Here is an 18,375-nt window from a genome sequence, read left to right as displayed (position 1 = left end):
TATGTCTGCTGGCTGACATGAACGTCAGGCACATCGGTCACAGGGAACTGCTTCCCAAAAGGAAGCGTGGCTTGACTGGGACTTTCCTCACTGAGAATGTTCTGTTGGGAGACCCTGGCCAGGTAGGAGAAGGATCCCTGGGTCCCAGCCCAGCTCCACAGCAAGCCTGAGTCCCAACCTCAGTTGCAGACCCTGGGGGCCCTTGTTGAAGCCTTGTGGTTTCATAAAAATAATGTCTTCTGCTCCTAAGTCCTCTGAGAAGCTACTGAAAGCTATGAATTCACTGCTCAGAAGTTCACCTGACAAATACCAGGCAGGGGCTACAGACAATTTTGTGAAATTCAAGGAATCCCTTCTAGGCTGGCCCCCAAACCTCATCATGCTCATGTTAAGCCCTGTTTTGTGTAAAATGTATGAAACGATCTATTTGTATACAATTTTCTGTGTGTCCATACGCACAAATTATACACATATGCCCAGATGAAGGCTGAGATACCCGAATTTAATGGTAACTATCAAGTTTCCTTAGATAATGCTGTTTGGGAAAAAACAAATTGTTATATTGACTCAAATCCCAAGATCCCAACAATGATAAGCACCATTCTTTATACACCACTAGAGCTAGGAGAAAGGCTGCTGCTAACTAATACACCATCAACTGCCGGTGCCACATTGTATCTCTAGCGACAGTGAAATACACAATCACTGGGGGAGTGGGGCAGAGGCAGAGGCAGCAGCAGCGGCCCAGCACTCTGAGAACAGTGAAAACCAGGGGACTAGGTAACCTGTAGGGTCTGCCTTCCCAGATCATCTTCTCTCAAACAACGCTGCTTGTTGGGATCTGGCCCATCTTTGTGTCCTTGGCCATCACCTAGCACGGGACACACAGGCAGGCAGTGGGGTGGGGACCTGGCAGACAGTCAAATGGACAGACCAAGAATCCCAGCTCTGCCATCTACTAGCCATACAATCTGAAGAGACGCTTAACCTCTCAGTGCTCCAGGTGGCTCACCCATAAACAGGGAATCCCTCCTACCCCAAAGGCTGGATATGATGTCACAGCAACAATAATGACAACTGCAGTTAACATCTGTTAGTACCTACTAAGTGCCAAGTACTGTGCTAGGGCTCTTCAAGATAATTTAAAAAGGTTTTCATAACCCCATTGTGCAGATGAGAAAGGTACAGCACAGAGAGGGTAAGTAATTCTCTTACGAGTCACACGGCAAATAAGTAGTAGAACCCAACCTGACTCTAAACCCACAGCCCTGTATGTAGAATCCCAGGTAAGGCCTGGCACTGGGCACCTACCTGACCACTAAACAGAAAGGATGATAACTGCACCCTGAGTTCACGATATTAAAAGCCACTCCTGACTTGCTGGATTAAAGCGGATGTCCATGGCCCGGCTGTTCTGACGTGATCCCCACGCTCTCTGACACGCTCCCCTCCCTGCCCTAGGCCAGCAGGGCCATGGGCCGACCCTAAGGGGTGGGCAAGAGGACTTCCTGCCTTCCACTCACCAGCAGGCAGTGCACGTACTCTGGGCCTCCCACCAGGGTAGTGAAGGTTCCCAGCTGTTCTGCCAGGGCCAGGAGGACTTCATCTTCATCATAGATGGTATCTGTGGAACCAAGACAGACTTCGTGACTATCCCATCTCAACTCTGACCCCAGCCCAAGCTCAGAACACATGGACTCCATTCTGCTTCCTCAGGCTGTCAGCACTCAGTTCTTCCATCCGCCCACTTGCTCCCCACTCTCCACCTGGGCTGACACAGATATTAAGGTACAGGCTTGGCTGGGATAAGAGAGCCCTAAGTCCTGCTTCTGCCCTCTAGCGGGTGTGAAACACTGACTGAGTGATTCTACCTCTCTGAGTCCCAGCTTCTGCGTCTGTAAAATGGTGTTCACCATCCCTCCCTCGTAGCAACGGTTACAGTGAGGAGCAAATATGACTAGGTGTATAAAGCGCAGAGCATGGTCAACGAGAGCTTTTTTGGGGTCCAGCTTCTCCCCTCAGCACTGTTCCCTCTGCCAGAAATTTATTTTTATCCTTGGAGATTCAGTTTAGCCGCCCCTTCTTGGAAGATTTCTAGGATGTCCGCTACACCTTCTCTGGGCTCAGTCTCTCTCTCCTTCCATGCCACCTTTACCACATCCTTAACATAGGCTATAATCAGCGAGCCCAGGACTGGCTCCTCTCTGTGCCCCAGTTCCTGCCAGAGCTGAGCACAGACAGACAGCAATTCAGGTTTGCTGAAAGAATGAATATGTGAAGGGAAAATCCATTCTGTCCCTAATGCCCACATCCAAAGGCCTCTCTCTTAAGCTCCATCCTCTCATCCCTGAGGCAGTGGGAACTGCTGATCTCTGCACAGCACAAGCTGCTAATATCCCTGGCATCTATTGGCACTTAAACCTCCTGCATTTAAGTTGGGTGTATGGCAATCCAGCAGCCGACTGCATTTCCCGGACGCCCTTGCAGTTGGCAAGGTCACGTAACCTTGCTCTGGCCAAAGGGGTGTGAGTGTAAGTGGTGGGTTCAACTTCTGCATCACCTCCTTACCACAACCCTCTCATTTAAGGAGTCATTATCATCATCTCCATTTTATGGTAGGTTCAAATCTTGCTTTACTGTTGGCTGCTTATACAGCAGCTCACTTCATCTCTCTGAGCCTTTGTCATCCCCTAAATCACAACAGGGCTGTTCTCATTTCATAGGGTTGTTCGGAGACTAAAGGGAAATAAATGCTTTCATTGAAGAGCTCAGCACAGGGCCCAGTAGGAGGGTTAGTATCTCTGCCTCTTCCTTCAATAAATAAATTCTCGCCAATATGACTCCAGCTACACTGTTCTTAGGCTCGTTCCCAGCCTCAGTTTCCCTGGCTCCCTCTGCACACAGTTAAAACCACCCTTCCTGTTTTCTTTGTCTCCTGAAGACCTTATGCGTATCCACGGACTCAATTCTTATTCATCTTTATCTCCAGTCTAGACCTTATAGCCAAGCAATGCTGCTGAAGGCCAAACACCTGGGAGCTGCCAGCACCTTGTCTTTCCACCAATCCACAGAGAACTATCCTTCTTGGAAGGGTTGGCAGCTCCTTCTGAGCCAAGCCTGTCAACCCTCCCAACCTAAGGTCACTCTGATCATCACTAGCTGTCGCCTGGGAGACTGCAACAGCTTCTTACCTGGTTTTCCTGCTTCCACCTTTGCCCCTACACCATCTGATCTCCCAGACCCCAGAGTGACTCTTTCAGGTGTAAAAGAAATCCCGACACTCTTTCATTTCAATCTGCCAATAGTTTCAAAGAAACCTGATCTCACATATTGTGGTCACTGTTCTTCTCCAACCTCATGTCCTAGTCTCACTCTCCCTTAACAATCTTGCTCAACCCATGGCTACCTCACTGCTATTCTTCCAACACACTGAGCATACATCTGCCTCTCCCCACAGCCTGAAATGCTCTTCCCACAGAGTTCCACATGGCTGGTGCCTCCGTTCCACTCAGGACCCTCTGCCATTAAGCTTCCATAAAAACCCAGAGGGTTCAGAGAGCTTCCAGATGGTGAAACACGTGGAGGTTCTTGAGGGTGGTGGGCTCAGGGAGGGCACGGAAGCTCCAGGCCCTTTCCCCCATACCTCATTCTCTGTATCTCTTCATCTGTATCCTTTGCAATATCCTTTATAATAAACCAGTAAACATAAGTGTTTCCCTGAGTTCTATGAGCCTAATCAAACCCAAAGAGGGGGTCGTGGGAACCCCAACTTGAAGCTGATCAATCAGAAGTTCCACAGGACCAGCGACTGGTGGGCGGGGTTGGGGACAGTCCTGGGGACTGAGCTGTCAATCTGTGGGATCTGACACTGTCTCTGGGCAGACGTGTCAGAACTGAATTAGAGGACAACCAGCTGCTGTCCACTGCTTAGTTTGCGGAAAAAAACCCAGACATATGGTCACAGAAGTCATGTTCTGTGTTATGATTGCTGTGGTGTGAAAGTAGAGGAAAGTCACAGAGTTTTCCCTACACACCCCAAGTGTTAGGTACTCCTCTTATTAGACTCCTTTACAGACAAGGGAAATGAGGCTAAGAGAGGTGGAGTGACCTACTCAGGTTTTCCTAGCAAGTCAGTGGCACAGCTGCTTATTGCAAACCCAGGTCCAACATTTTTCCTCTACAACTTCTTCACTACTTTATTATCCTGCCATGCTTCAGCATTCTAAAGCTTTCAACTCTCCCCAACAGTTCACCAATAGAAGCCACCTGGTTTGGGGCCATTTGTTCAGTGTCACATGAACAGACACCTACTCTTCATGTACCATCCAGTCAGACACACCTGCACCCCTCAGTCATTAGCTGTGCCACTGCAGGCGAGTCACTGCACCTCTTTAGGCTCCAATACCCCATCTGTCCAGTGTGGGGAGGGGTAACAATCTCAAGCTCCTTCCTCCCCAGGATCATCACTAGGTCCAAGTAAGATGTTCCCATACACAAGAGTTTAGTGACAAAGCACTCTGAACCTTCAGCTGTGATTTCAGCTGGTAATAAGTATTAAGATAGGAAGTAGTAATGGGAATAATGATAACAGAGAATTTACTATTAATTGTGGTCCAGTCTGTGTCAGACAGTGTATTAAGTGCTTTACCTACATCCTCACAAACAGCAGTGCTTAGTAACAGCCTGGCAGCTATCGCTTAGGCGGCACGTACTATACAGTGTTATAAGCACTTTACAGTATCTTATTTAGTCTTCATCTTAGGTTACATAATTATGCCCATTTCATCTGTGAAGAATCTGAAGCAGGCAGATGTAAAATATCTTGCCCAAAGTCACACACCTAGAAAGTGGTAGAGCTCGGATTTGAAATCAGTCATTAACCAATGCTGTTAAGTTAAAGGCCAGAATGACTAGATAAATATCCCTTCTCAGTTACCTCCTCACTGCACGACCTTGGGCAAATGAATCACTTCACCTCTCTACACCTTGGTTTCTTCATCTATAACATGGGGACAGTAGTATTACCTGCTTAAGGCACTGCCGTGAGATCAACTGGGTGAAATGATGGTGATGTATGTTTACTGAGTACAGGCAGCTTTCTAAACACTTTATATGAACTCAATCCTCACAAGATACGGTGTAGAACACCACCTGGCATACAGTAAGCATATCATAAGTATTAGCAATTGTTATTAACATTGAATGCTCAGATCAACACTTTGGCACATGGATGATTATCCCAATCTACAGATGAAAAATGTAAGAAACAGGTAAACTAACTTGTCTAAAGTCACCAGCTTCCAACTGTTGGAGCTGCAACTCAAACCTCGTTCTATCTGCTTCTAGATCCCTTTCACCATCTGTCTCCATCATTCCAGACCATTCTTTTAGAGCAAGACTGCACTTCTCTGAATCCCTTTTCCCACTCCATAGTGTCTAACACAGGGCAGACATTCACAAACAATATGTTAAATCCACAAGTCTTCTCTTATATAGTGAAAACCACCTCCCAAGAGTCCCCACATCTGGGCCCCAGGGGTCCCCTTCGTTACCTGTAAGGAAAGGCAGAAGCTCACTTCGGGTCCTTTCAACCCCAAGGGCCAAGGCGATGGTGGACAGCTTCTTGATGCTGTTGAGGCGAAGCTAATGAGAGAACAAGAAGAGGAGGGGAGAGTGTTAGAAACCCCAGACACGCATGAGTTCTGACAGCTCTGAACCCAGTCAGCCCCTGCAAGCCTTGCTTGGTTACATGTGAAGATGCTCAAGAGTAATTTGGCAAACACCCACCAAGAGACTCTGTGACCTCGAGTGAATCATTAAATAACAACAACAGTAGTGGCAGCAGCAACAAATGCAAAAGCATCCCTTGGGTCTTATGGAGGTGACACCTACTCAGTTGCACTTTCCAGGACCACTCTGTTGAAAACTGTACTCCCTCTCCTCCCTCTCTCTTCATCACTTTCTCCTGTACATAGTATCATGTAACATGCCAATGCACTGTACTTTAACAGCAGCAGCCACGTTTATAACACGCTTCCTCTGTGCCCAGTCCTCGGCTAAACACATCCACACACCTGCACCCATGTCACTAGCTGGAGTCCCATTTTACAGACAGGGAAACAGGCTCGGGGAACAAAAGCCCCCCTCAGGGTCAGATAGCTAAGATCGCATGGAGCAGGATTTAAAGCCAGGATTGCTGGCTAAGTGACTGTAAAAGAACAAACAACACTCCAGCCTGGGCAACAGAGTGAGACTCTTCGTCTCAAAGAAAAAAAAAAATTATTGTAATAAAATGACTACAAAAACAAGAGTAGCATTAGCAGTAGTAATAATACCACCAGTATTATTACTGAATAGCAGCCTCAAAAAGTTATATCCCAGTGACGTGCACGTCAAAACAGTCTTTGCAGACGTAGTTAAGTGTGTCCAGATAATATCATCCTAAACGGAGGGTTAGCCTTGAATCCAGTGACAGTGTCCTTCTAAGAGACAGAAAGGAAGACAGATACAGAGGGGAAGGCACGCATGTGAAGATGGGTGGAGAGACCAGGAGATGCATCCACAAGCCAAGGAACACAAGGAATTGCTGGAGCCACCAGAAGTCCTAACTTCCAGAGAGGCATGGAATGGGTATCCCTCAGAGCCTCCAAAAGGAACCAACCCTGCGGAGACCTTGATTTCAGACTTCCGGCCTCCAGAACTGTGAGAGAATAAATTCGTTGTGTTAAGCTACCCAGTTCATGGTGATTTGCTGTGGCAGTCCTAGAGAACTATTATATTTGGCTAACACACATAATAGATCTCACAACAAGCATTTACATGTTGGGACCTCATTTGATCCTCCAGATCCTAAAAGAAAAGCATGGCTAATATCCTTTTTTCACCACTTTGGAAAGTGAGGATCAGAGAGGTAAAGACACCTACCAAAGCAAGCACCGAGGGAGTGTGGGATCCAAAGCCAGCTGCTCTGATGGCAGGACAGACTGTGAAACTCTCCCCATTTCTTCATCACCACGAGGCCTCTCCCATTATTAATAGCTCCCAGCACTGTCACAAGAATGGAATGAGCTCATGAGTGTGAGAGTGGGAGGAAATGCTTTCATGAGGGGGAGAGTGACTAATGGTCCCACAGGGGACCTTTCTTCCTGGATAGAGGCAGAACAGGTAGGGACAGGGCGAGGTTGAGGAACAGGAGCTCCCTTAGCCTGTTCTGTTCTGAGGCCCTACATAACTGAGACGAGGTCTACAAGTGGCTAAGATCTTGCGTGAGTTGGGTTCTCCGGTCCAGGAGTTGAAGAGTATCTCTGGGATCACAGACGATGAGCATCTGATGAAGTGTTGTGATGGTCTCTCCTCAGAAAAATGCACACAGTAAATCTTTCATACAGGTAGTCCAAAAACTCACCATTCTGGCATTAAACGGACCTCAGGATAAAGTACTACAAAACCTGCAACTGATTTTCAGCTAAAAAATAAAACGTATATAGAGACAGACCTATAGAAAGATAAAAAACTAATATAGCGAACACTAACAATCACTGACCTGGGGTGTAAGTATAGAGACGCTCACTGCACTACGCTAGAAGTCAGCAAAACTTATTCTATACATTGCCAGACAGTAATTATTTTCAGCTTTGCAAACCTAACTACTGAACTCTGCCTGCGTGGCACTGAAAACAACCATAGAACCAGAACTAGAGAAGCAAACAGGCATAGCTGTGTTCCAATAACTTTACTTGCAAAAGCAGACAGTGGGCTGAATTGGGCCCATGGACTGTAGTCTGCTGACCCTTGTATTAGTCTTCCAAAGTTATGCATGTCTGAAACTTTCAGAATAAAATACTGTGGGGAGGCCGGGCGCAGTGGCTTATGCCTGTAATCCCAGCACTTTGGGAGGCTGAGGCAGGCGGATCATGAGGTTAGGAGATCGAGACCATCCTGGCTAACACAGTGAAACCCCGTCTCTACCATAAATACAAACAGAAATTAGCCGGGCGTGGTGGCGGGCGCCTGTAGTCCCAGCTACTCGGGAGGCTGAGGCAGGAGAATGGCGTGAACCTGGGAGGCGGAGCTTGCAGTGAGCCGAGATCGTGCCACTGCACTCCAGCCTGGGTGACAGAGTGAGACTCTGTCTCAAATAAATAAATAAATAAAATAAAATAAAATAAAATACCGTGGGGAGTATTGACCTAGTTGCCTATTTCTTTCCTCTTTGTTTTCTCCAAGTTGATCTGTGTGTTCTTCTCTCAGCCTGAGCTATGGGGAAATACACACATGGGCTAGGGCCATACTAGGTGACCAACAGCCCTGAGGACAATCAGATGGTACAGGGAATAATCACAATTAATAATCATAATCGTAAATGCCAGAACAATAGCAACAAACATTTATTGTTTGCTACATGCGTGGCAGCATTCCAAGTGATTGACATGGATGATTAACACACTGAATCCTCGTAACTGCTCTGAGGTGTGTATTGTTAGCAGCATCCCCACTTCACTGATGCACAGAGGCGAGTGAGGACACTGATGCACAGAGGTGAGGCTGTCACTTACTGGAAAGCAATGAAGCCAGGCAGCCTGACTCAATTTCAATATCATACTGTCATTTAGGCAAAAATGTTTGTATCATGAAGCTTCCATAAAAACCAAAGAGGAAAGGATTCAGAGAGCTTCCTGATAGCAGAACATGCAGATTCTTGGAGGGTGGCATCCCTCCAAGGCACGAAAGCCAGGGATGGCACGAAAGCTCCCCGCCCCTTCCCCCATAGCTCACCCTATGCACCTCTTCATCTGTATCCTTTGGAATATCCTTTATAATAAACCGGTAAACCTAAGTGTTTCCTGGAGTTCTGTGAGCCACTCCAGCAAATTAATCAAACCCAAAGAGGGGGTCGTGGGAACCCCAACTTGAAGCTGGGGATGCCCAAGAGGTGGGCCCATGACAATCAGGCTGCTTTCCCATCCAGAGAGCTCCCTTCCTTCCACTGCTGTTCTTTGGGATTCTGCTTTTGGTTTCATTAAAAGTGTTTCTTCAGGCAGACAGCATCATCAATGCTTGAGAAAGATGGCCTAGGGTGGTACTACAGAGCTGCACTGTCCAGGTTCAAGGCTAAACTGCTTACATATTAGCTGTGGAATCTTGGGCAATCCTTGTACCTTTCTGAGCCTCAATTTTCTCATCTGTGAAGTGGGGATGATGAGAATACCTACCCTCAGAGGGTTGTCTTGAGTACAAAATGACATTCTACAGGGACACCCTAGCACTAGGGGAAGATTAATAATGGCAGCCGTGGCAACCACGCCTCACTGACAGCATCCTGATTTTGTTCAGATTATTAAGAAGGACATCGTGGCAGCTGGTCCACTGATGTTTCTTTTCCCTTTTTTCACCATGACAGAATAATAACAGTAAATATTTCCTTAGTCTCTACTATGCCCCAGGCTTTAATGTTTTAATTCATTTGACCCTCACAATCCCATGAGGGAAATACAGAATCCCCCATCTTGTGGCAGAGAACACAAAGGCACAGGGAGGTTAACTGCATACAGCTTACTGGTAGCAAAGCCAGGATTTGAATCCCAGCCACCAGGTTCTTAACCAGTACTATGGATTCATATTTGCTCTGTTTTTTCTTTTTTGTTGTTCTTGTTGTTGTTTTGAGACAGGGTCTCGCTCTGTTACCCAGGCTGGAGTGCAGTGGCACAATCGTAGCTCACTGTAGCCTTGACCTCCCGGGCTCAAGTGATTCTCCCGCCTCAGCTACCCAAGTAGACGGGTCTACAGGCAGGTGTCACCAAGCCCAGCTAGTTTTTTAACTTTTTGTAGGGATGAGGCCTCACTATGTTGCCCAAGCTGCCCTCAAACTCCTGAGCTCAAGCGATCCTCCCACCTCGACCTCCCAAAATGCTAGGATTACAGGCATGAGCCACTGCACCCGGCTTTTTTTGGTTTTTCTCTTGCAGAGGGGTGGGGTGGTGCCATGAATCCCCCCAGTAGGTCTAATAATGAACGCAATTTTGAAAGAGGTGAACATAAACAACACTAGAAGATATGTATAATAGCAGAAATGACATGCGAACACAATTCCTGATTTCCACTGGTAACAGTCACAGGTTTTGCTAACGCTACCTATGATATACTATAGTAATATTATAATCTATAACAGAAGGGAAGTTAAATGTAAGTTAGAGGTTAATGAAAATAAAATGTTATTTTTGCCATCCAAATTCATGGACCTGCCTGGGAATTGCAGATGATCCCCAAGTTAAGAGCTCCTGCATGGGGCTATACTGCTGTTCATAATCCTTGGTTTTCAGCTGTACACATGACCCCTGGAAAAGACATTTGTGAATTGCCTTTGCATCTGAATGTGACTATAAGACTAACATCTGGCCGATAAAATCCAAGTGGAAATGTTTTGTGCAACTTATAGGGATGGGGGTCACACTTATCTTCCCTCCTTCCTGTCTGGAATGGAGCTATAATGGTTGGTGCTTCGGCAGCCAACTTGGGGACCTGAGGTAACCTGGGGGACACGGAGGGTAGAATGGAGGATACAACCAGCGCATAATGGTAAGAGCCTGGGACCCTGACACCATGAAGTGCCACAGCAGCCTGGATTGCCACCAGACATTTTGGTCATCAGTCAGATATAAACTTCAAGCTCATTTAAGCCCCTGTTATTTAGAGTTTTTCTACTACTTACAGCCAAACTTAACTTCAACTAACTCTGCATATGACCCAGTTCTTGGCAAAGAGATATACAAGCAAGTCTGCTGAGGAGATTCAGGAGAGATTTTCCTCCTTCATAAAAGGGAGGAGGGAAAGAACCTCTGTGTCCTAGGCTGGCCTCTGCTAAACTGCACTAAAAAGTGCAGTTCCACTAGGACAGCAGATGCTGCCGGAATCTTATAACCAAAATAGGCCGGTCAAAAAAACCGCATTTCTGTGATATCTTTGAGCTGACCCAATTCTGTGATAGCTTTGAGCTGCTGAACTTGCTATATGAGAAATAAAGAGAACTCTTACTTGTTTAAACAACTCTAGGTTGGGGTCTCCGTCACATTCCTGATAGAAAATCTATTAATATCATTTCAGAAACCTTGACTGGCCATTGATCATGTCATATCCTGAGAATTCCCTGTGCGCTGACTATCTCCCAAGTGTGTCCCCACCAAGCACCTGCTACAATTGTGATACTGTGAGATACAGATTTGGGCTTCATCCCCATTTCCTTGCGTACAACTCCTCAAATCTTTGGAATCTCCAAGGCGCTTTTTGTATGCTAATGTTGACTGATACCTTCAGGATGGGGTCCATGGTCACTGGAAAGATAGTCATGGAAAACACAGGGGCATGATTAGAGGGTTGGGATTTTCAGCCCCACCCCACAACCTCCAGGGATCGGAGAGGGGCTGAAGGTCAAGGTGATCACCAGGTTTAATCAATCCTGCCTACCTAACAATGCCTTTATAAAAACCCAAAAGGACAGGGCCTGGGAACTTCAACATAGCCGAACACACAGAGGTTCCTGGAGGGTGGTGCACCCAAGAAGGGCATGGAAGCTCCACACCCCTTCCCCCATAGCTCACCCTATGCCTCTCTTCATCTGTATTCTTTATACTATCCTTTATAATGAACTGATAAACTTACATGTTTCCCTGAGTTCTGAGAGCTGCTCTAGCATATTAATCAAACCCAAAGGCAGGGTGGTCATGGGAACTCCAACTTGAAGCAGGTAGATCAGAAGTTCTGACAACCCAGAATGGCAACTGAAGGCGAGGGCCAAGGGGCAGTTTTGAGGCCTGAGCCCTCAACCTGTTGGATCCAACACGGTCTCCAGGTCGTGTCTGAACTGAATTGGAGGACATCCAGTTGGCGTGTGCTGCAGAACTGAATGCTTGCTTAGTGGTGGTGAAGAATCCCTCCCCACCCCAACACACATTTAGTCACGGAAGTCTTCTTCTGTGTTGTTGATTGTTGTGTTAAGTGAGAGAATAGGAATTGGGATTTTCCAAAGAGTCCACCCATATGGTTCCATGACAGCACTTACCACCCTAGACTGGGACTCTCTGTGTCCCAGCAGGCCTCGGCACAGAGCCTGCTCTGCGGTGAGTTAATAAATAAAATCCGCCTTCCCACTATATGCACCTGTGGAAAGGGGACCCACTTTTGAAGATCCACCCTGCATTCAACCCATGGAGCCTTCCATAATATGAATGTATATGGTATAATCCCACATGTAGTATGTTTTCCCTGCACATTCAGAATAAAAGCTAAGGCCTTACTCTGGCCTACAAGGCCCAACACAATCTGACCCTAGTCTACTGATCCATTCTCACTGGGCCTGGCTTGTCACAACTGCTTCCTTGATAGTAACCAAAAAAACAAACAGCCCAGTGTATTCCCAACCCAGGCCTTAGCACTTGCTGACGGTCCCACACGGTTCCCCAGATGCCCCATTTCCTCAGGTCTGCTCAATCCCCACCATATGACTACTGCAGAACAATGAACAAGCCAATTTCACTGCATCTTCACAACCAGGCACACGCTGATTCTTCATCATTATCCCCATTTTGCAGATGAGGAATCTGGGTCCAAAGAGGGGAAAGTACTGCTCCAGGGGCACACAGAGAGCACAACTGGCAGAGCAGGGGTTCAAACCTCAGTCATCCTCAACTCTTCCCTCTACATTACCCACCAGCAAATCCCATCAGCCCCCCTCAACATGTCCTGACTGTAACCGTACTTCCCCCCTGCATGCTAACACTGGTCCTGGGTGCTTTGTAATGGCACCTCAACAGGGCCCAACCCCTATGACAGCCAGAGGAAGGATCCTTTAAAATTATACCAGAGCCGATAATTACTACTCAAAGCCTTGCAATTCCTCCTCCTCCCTCCCATCTTCAAGGCCTTCACCTTGGCCCACAGGCCTCACTTGATCTAGTCCTGGTCTAGTCCTCACCTCCCACCACTTTGCCTTTCTCTCTGCCTCAGTCACACTGGCCTTTTTGCTGTGCTTTGAACGCATCAAGCATCCTCCCACTCCTGGCCTTTGTACCAACTATTCCCTCTGCCCAGACTGCTCTTCCACGACCTGTTCATTTCATTCAAATCCTTGTTCAACATCACTTCCTCAGAGCAGCTTTCTCTAACCTCCCTATCTAACAAAGCAGCCCCAGGTGCTTGCTCTATTCCCTGTACCTGTCTTATTTTGTTCTTTTTTTTTTTTTTTTTTTTGGAGACAGGGTCTTGCTGTCGCCCAGGCTCTCACCACAGCCTGGATCTCCCTGGTTCAAGCAATCCTCTGACCTCAGTCTCCTGAGCAGCTGGGACCACAGGCCTGTGTCATCACACCAGCTAATTTTTTTTTTTTTGGTAGAGACAGGGTCTCACTTTGTTGCCCAGGCTGGTCTTAAACTCCTGGGCTCAAGCGATCCTTTCACCTTGGCCTTCCAAAGTGCTAGAATTGGCCAGGGGCGGTGGCTCATGCCTGTAATCCCAGCACTTTGGGAGGCAGAGGCGGGCAGGGAGTTTGAGACCAGCCTGGCCAACATGGTGAAACCCACTCTCTACTAAAAATACAAAAATTAGCTGGATGTGGTGGTGGGCGCCTGTAATCCTAGCCACTCAGGAGGCTGAGGCAGGAGAATCACCTGAACCCGGGAGGCGGAGGTTGCAATGAGCAGAGACGGCCTGGACGACAGAGTGAGACTCTGTCTCAAAAAAAATAAAATAAAATAAAACCAAAGTGTTAGAATTAGGCTTGAGCCACCATGTCCAGCAATTTTTCTTCTTAGCAATTACTGCCACTGACATCCCACTACAGATCTACTATCTGTCTCCCAAACCATAATGTAAACCCCACAAGGGCAGCTTTGCTGTTTTGTTCCCTACTGTATGTCTAGTATCTAAAACAGAGTCTGGCACACAGGAGGTGCTGATAAATATTTGCTGAACAAATAAATCAAGACTACAGGATTTCATATCCCATGTTCCTTCTAGTATCCTGAACTGTCTCAGACACAATTAAAATATCTGGCATATGAATATAATCAGCAACCGTGTGTCCCACCCCAGATTCTATTCCACCCTTAGGTCCTACTTCCTTTCCTGGCTCCTTCACTTCTCAGCTGCACAGCTTTGGCCATGTTATTTATGGTGCTTCAGTTTCCTCATCTGGAGAATGTGGACAAGGACAGGACCTACTTCAAAGAGTGACTGTGAGAATTCAGTAAGATCGTCAGTGATATTCCTCTGTACTGTACCTAGCATAGAGCAAGCACCCAATAATTTGTTACGCAGATGGTTTAAGTCAGAGGTCAGCAATTTTTTCCCTGCAAAGGGTTAGACAGCAAATATTTGAAGCTTTGAGGCCATCTCTGTTACAACCATGCAACTCTGGGCTGTAGCACAAAAGCAGCCATAGGAGCTTCCAGACAGATGAACACCTCGCGGTTCCTGGAGGGTGGAATGCCTAGGGAGGGCATGGAAGCTCCACACAACTTCCCCCACACCTCACCCTGCATGTGTCTTCATCTGTATCCTTTGCAATATTCTTTAGAACAAACCGGTAAGCTGCCTAGCTCTGATCCTGGCACAAAGACATCTCCCTACAAATGTCTGCTGGTTAGTGGATGGATGGATGGATGAAAAGATGGGAGGATAGACAGCTGAAGGAAGTGATCCTGGAGTTAAAGAAAACAAAAAACTGGCCGGGCACAGTGGCTCACGCCTGTGATTCCAGCACTTTCGGAGGCCGAGGCAGGAGGATCACCTGAGATCAGGAGTCTGAGACCAGCCTGGCCAACACGGGGAAACCCAGTCTCTTCTAAAAACACACACACAAAAATCAGCCGGGCGTGGTGGCCTGCGTCTGTAGTCCCAGCTACTCAAGAGGCTGAGGCGGGAGAATTGCCTGAACCCGGGAGGTGGAGGTTGCAGTGAGCACAGATCGCGTCAGTGCACTCCAGCCTGGGCAACAGAGCAACAAGACTCCGTCTCAAAAAAAGAAGAAGAAGAAAAAAAAAGGCCATTACATATCTGTTCCCTCTTCCTGGGAGGCTCTCCCCCACCTTCTTTCAATCTCTTCTCAAACTCTGCATCCTCAGAGGGGCCTTGCCTGATTGGCCTTCTTAAAATGGATCTGCCCCACCCCACTTTGTACTTGCTGTGCCCTCTGCTTTCAGGCGTGTTCTCAAACAGGATCTCAACAAGGCCTCCCCTGACCACACTTTAAAACTGCATGCCCTATATATACCCCATCTCTCTTATTTTTATTTGTCTCCCTAATGCTTATCCCCAGTATACTCTGTTTATTGTCTGTCTCTCCTCACTACAAAATAAACTCCCCAAGGCCTAGAGTTTTTGTCTGTCTTGTTCCTGCTATATACCAGTGCTTAGAACAGTGCCCTGCACAGAATAGAGGCCCAATTCAATATGGATTCGCTACCACTACATCCTATTTGTTTCCTTCCCATCACTTTTCACACACTCATCTATTCAGCTCTGCTGACCTGTTTCACACCTGGATCCTGTATAGCAACTGGTGTCTCCACTATATCCCCAGCATCATATCTCATACATGGCATATGTTTACTGAACAAAAGAATTCATACAACCGCCCTATGAACTAGGTAATTAACCCCATTAAAGAGAAGAGGAAACAGGCCTAAAGAGATTAACTAACTTGCCCTTGTCAATCAGTAACAAGTGGAAGGGCCGGGAATACAACCACAACCTGTATGCCACCAGAAACAGTGATATACCAGGAACCTAGGAGGCGAGACCCACGTTTGGCAGGTTACCCAGTGCACCTTGTCCAATTTTATAAATGGGAAAACAGACCTAAAGGGAGGATGGGACCTCTTTAATCACCACTCCCAATAATTACAGCTAATATTTATCGAGCCCTTACAACAGGCCTGACACCATTCTACTTTTTATTTGTGTCGTAATTCGTTCAGTCCCTCACAAGTCCCTCCAGCAAGACCAGGACTACAATTAGCCCATATTTTACGGAACACAGAGACCCAAAGCGGTGAAGTAATTTGCACAAGGTCACACAGCAGGTGGGAGGTGGACTTGCAGTTCTAACTGTTCTCAATCCCACACCAGCCCGGCTCAGAGCCTTGGGTCGCCTCGTCCCATAACCAGGAATGTTCATCCGGGCTGGGCGCGGTGGCTCACGCCTGTAATTCCAACACTTTGAGAGGCCGAGGCGGGTGGATCGCTTGAGGTCAAGAGTTCCCGACCAAGCCTGGCCAACATGGTGAAACCCCGTCTCTGCTAAAAATACAAAAATTAGTTGGGCGTGGTGGCTCGCGCCGGTAATCGCAGCTACTTAGGGGGCTGAGGCGCGAGGATGGTTTGAACCCGGTATGCAGAGGTTGCACTGAGCCGAGATCGCGCCACTGCTCCCCAGCCCCAGCCTGGGCGACACAGAGACTGTCTCAAAAAAAAAAGAAATAAATAAATGTTCATCTGCTTAGCAAATCCTTCACCCCCTATCCTCGTCAATGGGAGGATCCGGGGAGGTGGGTTTCTACAACCTAATTCACTCCTAAACTTGGCTAGTCCCCACCTTTGGTGGGGGGGTGTTTTTGCGTCCCCGTCCTCTTAGGACACCTAAACCAAAATGAGAGGCGGAGGAAGAGCAGGAATTGGGATGGCAGGCCTTCGCCTCTCGGTCCCCACTTGGCCCAGCAGTCGAAACCCAGAAAAGAAAAAAACCTTCCCAGGTCCCGACCCACCAGGCGGCCCTCCCGTACTTGGAGCAAGTCATGCGCGCCCCACATCCCCAAGAGGCCATTCAGAGGCCGCTGCCAATCACGGAGTCCTCCTCTCTCCCAGACCCAGTCCGCCGACCCCAGCCCTGGCCACAACCTCCCAGGACCGCGGACCGCCGCGCGCACAGGGCAGGCCCGGGACCCTCGAGGCTAGCGCTGGCCCCCGCCCTCCACTGGGCCGACACCCAATCGGGAGCGCCGTCTCAATGAGTCCGGGCACCCGGGGAGATAAGAGACGCACGCTGATTGGCCGTCGCCCCCTTCCGCCACTCCCAGCGAATGCTGAGTCTTCCCCGCGAGGGCCGCCCGTGCCCCCAGGTACCCCTCCGCGTCTTCCCCAAGTCCCCGGTAGCCTCCGGACCTGAACGTCCTCATTGCGGAGTTCGTCTATGAGCACCGCGATGGGGTACAGCGAGTCGTCGCCGTCGGCCGCCGCCATCTTGGCTCCGTCCCGTTCCTGTCAGACTGCGGCCAGCGCTGTGCTGAAACGTGGGGGGGGCAATGCTGGGAGGAGAAGGAAGGGCGGGCGTGGGGGCGCCCGAGCCAGTTTACAGGGGCTGCTCCACGGCCATTGGCCGCGCTACGCCGGGCTAAGCTCGCGTTTCTTTGGTCCGGACTTGTGAAGTCCCGCCCACTTCCCATTTGCCATTGGTCGAGTGAACAAGATTTGACTAGTTTGAGCCTAGGAGAGGGGGAAGAAAGCGGAAGTTAGCCGTGTCCTAGCGACCAAGATTGTACCCGCCCTGGTCGCTGCTAACAACGACCGAGACGAGCAGTAGTTTCTACCCAATGAGGGGCGACATGGGGAGGAGGCTAAGCCTGCCCTTTCGTGAGTCCCCGGGAAGGCTTCTGCGCGTGCGTCGGTGGTAATACGTGACGTCATGTGGGGAGCTGGAGGGTGTGCAGGTTTTGGGTTACCAGGCCGTGGTTCCGCTGGCTGGCTGGCTGGCTCTCCGCGCCTTTGCGCGGCAGGAGGAGGGAGTGAGACTTTGATTTGTGCTTGATTTATGCCAAGGCCCAGAGAAGGGAGCGACTTGCCCTTCTCTCTTTTTTCTTTTTCTTTCTTTTTTCTTTCTTTTTTTTTTTACTTTTTTAAAGACAGGGTCTCGCTCTGTTGCCCAGACTGTAGTGCAGTGGCAGGATCTTGGCTCACTGCCGCCTGGACCTCCCCGAGCTCAAATGATCCTCTCGCCTCAGCCTGCAGAAATAGCTGGGACTATCGGCGCGCGCCGCTAGGCCCGGCCAATTTTTAAAAAAATGTTTGTGGAGACCGAGTCTCACTGTGTTGAGCTCAGTTGCCTTGCTGTTTGGATGAAACCCAAGCCCCTCGGGCGGTATTCAATACCCTGTCTAGGCGCGTCTCCCGTCTGTTTTTTACCTTTTATCTGATGTCCTGGAGAATTACAGCTGCCTGAGCACTGCTTGCGTTTTCATGCCAGCAAGCCTCCTTGCCCAAGCTGTGCGTTCTGCTCGGGGTGCCTTTCATATTCACTTCTGAGATCTCTGCATAAATGCCTCCCCTTTACTCCCTTTCCTCTCTGTCTTCAGGCTCTGTTCTCTAGGCTTCCAGAGCCACAGAACCCCT

At 48.4% G+C, this 18,375-nt stretch overlaps 1 protein-coding gene across 1 annotated transcript in view; it reads right to left on the bottom strand.

Annotated features, from left to right (window-relative positions):
• PPP2R1A (protein phosphatase 2 scaffold subunit Aalpha) overlaps positions 1–17,633 on the bottom strand; it is a 36,397-nt gene extending 18,764 nt beyond the window's left edge. Inside the window, exons 1-3 of the mRNA XM_003807634.5 lie at positions 17,152–17,633; positions 5,553–5,643; positions 1,524–1,624 (exon numbers count right to left, since the gene is read on the bottom strand). Of these exons, the coding sequence (XP_003807682.1) occupies positions 1,524–1,624; positions 5,553–5,643; positions 17,152–17,229 (270 nt within the window). The 5' untranslated portion in view covers positions 17,230–17,633. The remainder of the gene's footprint in view (positions 1–1,523; positions 1,625–5,552; positions 5,644–17,151) is intronic.
• Positions 17,634–18,375: the final 742 nt, after the last annotated feature.

This window comes from Pan paniscus, chromosome 20 (genome assembly GCF_029289425.2).
Source record: "Pan paniscus chromosome 20, NHGRI_mPanPan1-v2.0_pri, whole genome shotgun sequence".
Classification (NCBI taxonomy): Eukaryota; Metazoa; Chordata; class Mammalia; order Primates; family Hominidae; genus Pan; species Pan paniscus.
The sequence above is the reverse complement of the archived record's forward strand: the minus strand, read 5'-3'. Positions and strand labels throughout refer to the sequence as shown.